Source organism: Fukomys damarensis, unplaced genomic scaffold (genome assembly GCF_012274545.1).
Source record: "Fukomys damarensis isolate Sample0158 unplaced genomic scaffold, DMR_v1.0_HiC HiC_scaffold_39, whole genome shotgun sequence".
NCBI classification, from domain to species: domain Eukaryota; kingdom Metazoa; phylum Chordata; class Mammalia; order Rodentia; family Bathyergidae; genus Fukomys; species Fukomys damarensis.
This window is the reverse complement of record NW_022900951.1, coordinates 25,791,382-25,798,946: the sequence shown is the minus strand read 5'-3', so window position 1 is coordinate 25,798,946 and position 7,565 is coordinate 25,791,382. Positions and strand designations below refer to the sequence as shown.

Here is a 7,565-nt window from a genome sequence, read left to right as displayed (position 1 = left end):
TGTCCCCAAACACTAGTGTTTAGGCTGTTCTCATCTAGAGCTCTCCTTCTCTCTCCTGAGTCTTTCTATTTGTTCTGTATCAAAGTATAGCGCACCATCTTCATTTTATAAAAGTTTCTCTTAGACTCCAAAAATCTAAGGTCAGGGGATGGGTTATTTTCATCTTAGCATCATTATTACAAGTATCGAACCTTCCAAAGAGCAAATACTCAATTGATAATGAGCCACTGAGCAAGAATACAGTTTATTAGTATTTGATTTTATTGATATTCTTGAATCAGTCTAAGGCAACTAGTAGTATCATTTGGAACTTTACAAAAAACAAGACGAGAGAATAAGGCAAACCAATTTTTGAATATGTTTCACATTGCTATTACCATTTAAGACCCCACCTATATATTGTGCGGTTCTCTGACACATTACCAAAAAATGCTTCCATTTCAAATCCATGCATTTACTCTTTTTTTTTTTTTTTTTTTTTTTTTTGGAACCAGGTTTCAAAATTGGGTCCTTGGGCTTACGAGGCAGGCAGCAGAACCACTAAGCTAAATCCCCGGCCCCCCAATGCATTTATTCTTAAAACAAAGCAGACAAAGATTTTTAAACATGTTACACAATATTAAAATTAATACACATAAATTTCGTGGCAACAATGAATGTGTGAGATGGTTAATTCATAAGCATGGATTCTGAAGTTAAGCAAATACTCTATCAAAAGAGAAAAAAAACATTCGAAAGATACTAAAATGTAACAGGAATACAAGTATAATGACCCGTCTAGCCCCATGTCTGCCCACCACTATTTGTAAGGTAGGAAGCCCTCCTCAAAAATACAAGAAATATTTGCCTTACACCTCACTATGGGATACAGTGGCTGGAGTATTCCCTGGAACTTAAGTAAATACAGAAGTAGAGCCACCACTAAGGGGCTTGGGCCCGCTCTTCCTGCTCTCTCAAAGCCTCTGCATAATGGAAAGGGAAGGCACTAGGGATGGTTTCATTAATCTTGGCCAAAAACTCGAGGACTTTCATCTTGCTGGTCTCAACATATGCCCTTGGGCCCCACAGGAATTCAAAACATGGAGGATCACTGTAAGGCACCTGGCGGTACACCAGATACTCTAACTTTACCAGATTTTGGGTGATGAGCTTTCGTGGCTCACCAAAGATGATGTGTTCCTCCCCATCATAAATCTCCAAAACACTCAGGAATTCCCAGATATGTTCTTCAGAGGCACAGTTGCCATGTAAGAAGATCAACGCAAGGAGAGGCATCAGAAGCCCATTTGCGGGGAAGTCCAAGCCACCCTCTGAACTCCCACTGTTGGGGTCATCTACTGTGCTATTAAGGGTGTAGGAGCCACTCCCAGGCTTGATTTCCTTCAACTTAAGACCAAAGAGCAGGTCAATCCTATCAGCGGCCATCTTGAGGATATCAGGGAATTGCCGCCGGAACCTTTTGTGGATAATCGTTAGCATTTCACCCTTTCTCATAGGCTGCTTCAATTTATACTTACACAGCAGGTAGTGAATCAACAATCCTGCCTTCTGCATTATGAGATTTTTTTCTATGTTAGCAGGAGAGAGTGTGGCCTCAGAGGAAGTTGCCCTTTCAGGCCTCCTGCCCTTAGCACCTTTACCAGACCTTTTTTGTGAAGGTGCACCAGCAGGAGGGGGAATGGGTGGAGTTTCTTGGGACTCCGGAGGAAGAGCAGTAGCAGAGGTGCTTGCAGCAACATCTCCAGAGAGAGAAGAGCAGGTGGGGGACTCTCCTTCCTGTGCCTGCTGGGTCTCACTTCGGGCTTGGCGGCGTTTCTCACGAGCTCGGAGCTTACTCTTCCGTCCCCGGGGCATGATGGCTGAGGGCAGCGACAGCGGGCAAGTCTGTGAGCTGGAGAGCAGGTGTTGCAGGAACCTGGAGGAGGAAGAATGAGACCCCCGTGAGTACTTTCAGAAGATGCCACTGTGCCTCTTGGCAGCGCCTCCGCATTGTTGTACCTACACTGTGTTTTTTCTTGCCCTGGCCCCCAGGACCCAGTGGAACGGGTGGTATTGTGTCTTAGGCTGTACCCCTCTCTAGGGCTGCCCTGGAGACTGCACCGTCTGACCGCGTATCCTCCATGTGTGTGCAAGTGTGCTCTCATTTCGCACAGAGAATCATCACAGGTGTTCTTGGTAGGGCCTGTCACCGCTTTTTTGTGCTACTCTGAATTTCAAGTTCAAGGCACCCCGGTATGATGAAATTAAAAGAGAGAATTTGTCTTTCTATCACTCCTGTGAGGAAGCAATGCTGACAGTTCTGTGGAGCTGTCTCTCTCCTGTGCTCGTTGGTCCTCAACCCTCACAAAGAGTGCTCTCTATTTCTTCACGCTTGATACAAAGAAATGCCAAGAAGTCTCAACTGAGAACCGTGCTTGGGTTTATGACAGGAGAGCGCAGCCAGAGTCACACTCTTGTTGTTTCTCAGATATGAGAGGCAACGGGATTTTGTGAAACCCATTTCTGATTAGGTGCTCATCTAAGTCTTCCTCCCCCAGTGCCTTCCTCTTTATTTAGCACCTATCTAGTATTGTTAATGATGCCAACTCTCTGAGACTTTTAAATATGGTGTGATCATCTGCTCTTTTGGCCTCACTACTCTGCCTGTAGTTTCCCAAGGCAAAAAACTAAGAATTGTGCACTGCCTTCACTGTTAAGGGATGGGTGATTCTTTCGGCTCTCAGGGTCCTCTCCTTGAAACCTGGCACTAACTGGAAATCTGCACCTGCTAATCCAACAGCATTCCACATCTCCTTCTAATCTCTCTGGGAGAAGTTCACGCGTGTTATGAGACCATTCCCATGCTCCTGCAGCTCTCGGGCTCAAGACTCTACATAGGTCATTGCTCTTTTGGAAGAGCATCCATGTACTCACAATGACCAATTCAACTCCTTTCGGAACCAGATTTTCTCCCAAAGGCGCTGACACATTACTCTCTAGGAATTTCCCCCCCGAGGTCATCCTTGGATGAAACATGGGGGCACCTCATCATGAGAGCTCTCACCTTTGCTTCTCAGGACAGAGTACAGAGAAAAGAAATTGTATGTTGCCTCTTTTCTGGTATGAAGTCTCATCTCTTGAACAGGATTTGGACTTTGATACCTGTCCTGGCCCAGGGCTATTTTCTTTATACTGAACTGGGGTGTTTGGTCTTTGCAACTCTAATCTCCCTTCTACACATCAGTGTAAGCTACCATCAAGTAAAGCCTCTTGGAGTTGCCCTGGGATTTCTGGAGACTGAGTGCTGTTCAGCAATCTTCCTTATGAACTAAGTAGCCTCCATTTCGTTACTCAGCCTCTGCCCTTCACCGGTACACTTTATGGAAGTCTGTACCATGATGTACAGAAACCATGCCCCAGAGACATGGGACATGTCTGCATATTCCTTGAACCTGAGTTGTCAGGAAGCGTGAGCTACATCATGTTAAGTCCTGTGTGTGTTGAGAGCAGGAATAGAAGTCTAGATCTCACCATTCTGGATTCTGAATCCCTCACCAAAGAATGGACTTTGCCTTTGACTCCTAGTAGGCTTTAGGACTGCTTCCTCTACTGAAGTGAACGCAGAAGACTCAGACCAAAGCACATCTCCCTGACTAGAGGGAGTGTTAGATTGCACCGCATCTTACTACCCTACTTGGTCTTTCACTCCCTTGTGTGACCAGGGCGTGGTGGGTGCTGCTCAGCATGGCCCCCTATTTTGAGGAAGCAGCTCTTATGCACGCGGGGCCTTAATGTAATTCCAAACCACTCTCGCTGTTTATAGAGATTTTCCTTTTTCTATAACACACCACCACTTCCAGAGATCCTCCAGGTGGAAAGTGCAGTACTGGGTTGGCAGAGTATGTGTGAAGGGTGGGGCGGATGGGTTGCCCTCTTTTGAGGCAGCTCTGCCCATTAATATCCAAGCCTGAGTGAGGGCGAGGAACTTTGTATGGCCCACTTCTTAATGAAAAGAAGTAATCCCTTCAATCTACACTGAGGTTCCTCACCTGAAACTTTGAATGGTCCTGAGAATTTATCCTCAGCTGATGAGAAACATCACCTCTCACACAGAGGTCCTCAAATTCAAAAAGGAAGTGAGGGTGAACCACATGAGGCCACAGGTGCCCAAGAGTTTCCAGGGCTAGCAGCAGGGTAAGCCTTAAAGGGACCACATTGTTGGGAGTCAGTAATGACTGAGTTCTTGCCTTGATATCCAGCAGAGCCTGGGAAATCTGTTTCTCCCCTCCTGAATAATCTCCAAAAAAAAAGGCAATACCTCACTCAATCTTTGTGGAGGAAACCTGTACATACCCACAAGGTTCATTCTGGGTGAGCCTCAAATACCTGATAGCAGAGTGAGTAGGCTCTGTGAGCCTCCATTCTTGGGGAACATTCCTCCCAGCAGCAGATAGAGTCGTCACCTCGACTCTGGTTTTATCCAAGGACCTGAATACATACACCTGTGATCTGAGGCCTTCCAGGAGGAAATAGACACTCAATTGGGTGACTCTGTCCAGTGCCTCAAAAAGCACAGGTATTCTGTGAATGCTAGTTTTTCTCTTGGTCCTGAAGAGAGTTCAGCAGCCTACAAACATAGCACTCACCTAGGCCCTAGAGTGGAATACTAGGCATGCTGCCAAGAGGATCACGTCCTAGAGCCTCAGAGCCCCAACACTTCTCTCAGTAAATGCACAGGATGTCAAGGCATTCACTACAAGGCTTCTGCTTGGAATAAACAAGAGTAGAAGTTATAATAAATTATAATTTAATTACTTCTCCTTTCTTGAATAAACTAAGTAAATGCATATAAAATGTATTCATTGTACAAGAAATGCAAGATTGTATTGTGTTATACAAGAACTGGTAGCCTTAGTATTTTATGTTTTGAATATAAAAATTTTAAAGATATGTTCCTTCACATTTTCAAGAATATCGCTGGTTATATGACATTGCTCTTTAAAAGACAAAAAATTTCAAGTAAACTTGCAAACAGGTGATCAACATCACTAGCCATAGGAGCAATGGAAATATAATCCTTAATATAGTTCATAGTATGTTTATTACAAAAGTTATCATTAACAAAAGAAACACAAAAAAAGGAATGATAAACTTGATAAGCTTGTGCAAAAAGGGAAAATTTTGTATAGATGATGGGAACTTAAATTGTTACTGCCATCATACTATAAAGTTTAGATGTTCTTCGATAAATTAGAATAAAACTGCCATAGAATCCATCAAGCCTTCCCTGAGTATATGCCAAAAGGAAATGAAATAACTCTACCATGGAGAGACATGTTTGGCGTGCTTATGGCAGCATATTCTCAAGAGCGAACATATGCAAAAGAAGTGTTCATCACTGCTGTCCAAAACTGCTTAAAAATTGTGGTATACACAAACAATAGAGTATTAGTCACTCTTCAAAAAGGGCACCCTGCCTTCATCCACTAGGGGAACTTCCACTATGAGAAATAAGTCAGACATGGAAAGAATGATAGTGTATGATGACCTTTAGATTCAGAAACTAAAACGAAGGAAAAACATGAATCCACAGGAGGAGTCAAAAAGGGGAGGAAAAATGTTGGGTGTTGGGGGTTATGGAGATATAGATGGAAGACTACAAAATTGCCATCATGAAGGAAGAATAAACGAAGACGCTGCATGTACAACAGGAGATCTGCAGCAAATCAGATTGAATACCATACTGCAAATTTATTAGAGGGGACTGTGCTATCTTTCCACAAAAACAGGCAGTATGTGATAGAAAGGGTAAGTTAAATGGCTTCTGTGCAGTAATTTCTGCTATATATATAGTATCAACATGATGTTGTGCTCCTTAAATTTATGTGATAAAAATAAACCTCTTACTCATGACACATTCTGTTGTTGCCGCTAGAAAGGATATGGAAGAATGATCAATATATTGATTAAAAAGAAAAATTTACAATTATAGATATGATTATATATTATTAAACTAGAAAATGAAACTAAATAAGTCTATTAAGTGGAACACATATAAAAGAGCCAAAACTCAAACAAACAAGTAAATCCTCAAGTGACTAAAGTAGAAGGAGAATAAAAGTGCTGCCGAGTGTTACTCCCAACTCCAAACTGGTCCACAGTACTTAGAACGCTGACCTCTGCTTTTAAGCAGAGCAAAGAATGACTCAAAGCTATCTAGATGTGAGATGAACCCCTGAATGTGGCCCGACTATGTGTGCTAGTTAGAGCAACAGTGCTAACGCTGGCTGACACTCTGGCTCAGGCTCTTCAGTTCTCAAGTCTCAAAGTCTCTTTATACTTTGTCAAGGCAGGGAACTCCGAGCCTCCATTGGCCAACAGAAGGGCCTGGCGTCTTTACCACACTCATGCTCTGCTGGTGCTTCCTCCATTATTTGAACAATCTCACTTTGATTTCCTATAGATCCTAAGACTCTGTTGTTCCTGACCTGACACTGGTCTTCCTTGAACAAAGCTTAACAGTCCTTCACATCTGGGAAGAATGTGTGAAGTGACACTGGGCCGGACATCTTTGCCTGGGCTCCCTGGGCCTGAAGGAAGCTGGGGAGCAATCTATTTGTACCTTGAAGATGCTGCCACATTCTATTCAGCTGTTCTCATTTGTGCATATCCTCATGTAGGCTCTTGTGACATGGGTTAAAGACTTCCTGGATAATGCTAAATGCCTGCAAGCTCTGCCATTCCCTTCCAAAAGACGGGCAGAAAATGAGTCCTGGTCCTTGGGCTGATGGGAGATGGAAGAAACTAACAGAAGGTGGGGGTGGTGTTCACAGGGTGGGCTATAATAGGAAAACTTAATTTTGACAACTTTTTCATTCCCAGCTTCATGTAGAGTCTATGTACCTTCTGTCCTCCAATATTTATTGTGTGTTTAATAAGAAAGTTAACCTCATGATGTTTCAGACCCTGATTTTTTCAACAAAGCTGGTCTCACATCAGCATGTGATCCTATTTTCACCAATATGATTTTCATTTCCTTTTTCAAACATCTCACTGGATTTAGCAATCTTGTTTTTCTTGCTATCGCTTTAACTTCAATAATTTGAATATAGTAGGTTTTTTATTACCTCTGTGGTGTTTGTAATAATACAAATAAGGGGACGCGACACCTGCCTCAGGTTGCGAGAACTGGAAATGTGTGAGCTTCAAATTAACTCAAACCAAGGCTCTATTCCCAGACTTGTGAGTTACCAGCTGTGTGAATTGTGCAGGTGTCTAGGAGCCTTTGGTTCCATAGGAATGAGATGTTTCTGGCGCTCCTTGTCTTATAGGCCTGGCGGAGGTGTGTAACAAATGGAAAGCACTTAGCACAGTGATGAGCTATATAAAGATCCCTCCCTTGGGTCAGGAGGCTACATAGTAAGTTCCTGGGCAGTCTCTACTACATAGTGAGACCCTGTCTCAAAAAACAAAAATACAAATTTTTAAAAATTGTTACAGTAAGACATGTTGCCTTTATTCTCCCACAAAAATACCTTACCTAGTTTCAAACACTTATCCCATCCTTTTTGTTACTACCTGAAACA

The 7,565-nt window shown here is 43.0% G+C and overlaps 1 protein-coding gene across 1 annotated transcript; it reads right to left on the bottom strand.

Annotated features, from left to right (window-relative positions):
• Nucleotides 1-621: 621 nt before the first annotated feature.
• LOC104851338 (melanoma-associated antigen B4) lies at nt 622-4,719 on the bottom strand. The gene is made up of 2 exons (XM_033760444.1): nt 4,626-4,719; nt 622-1,915 (listed from the first exon to the last, which is right to left on the bottom strand). The coding sequence occupies exon 2, from the start codon at nt 1,852-1,854 to the stop codon at nt 922-924; it is 933 nt and encodes a 310-aa protein (XP_033616335.1). The 5' UTR covers nt 1,855-1,915; nt 4,626-4,719; the 3' UTR covers nt 622-921.
• Between the last annotated feature and the right edge of the window lie 2,846 nt (nt 4,720-7,565).

Coding starts and splice junctions, on each gene's coding strand:
- LOC104851338 (XM_033760444.1), bottom strand. CDS start 1,854: ATGCCCCGGGGACGGAAGAGTAAGCTCCGAGCTCGTGAGAAACGCCGC.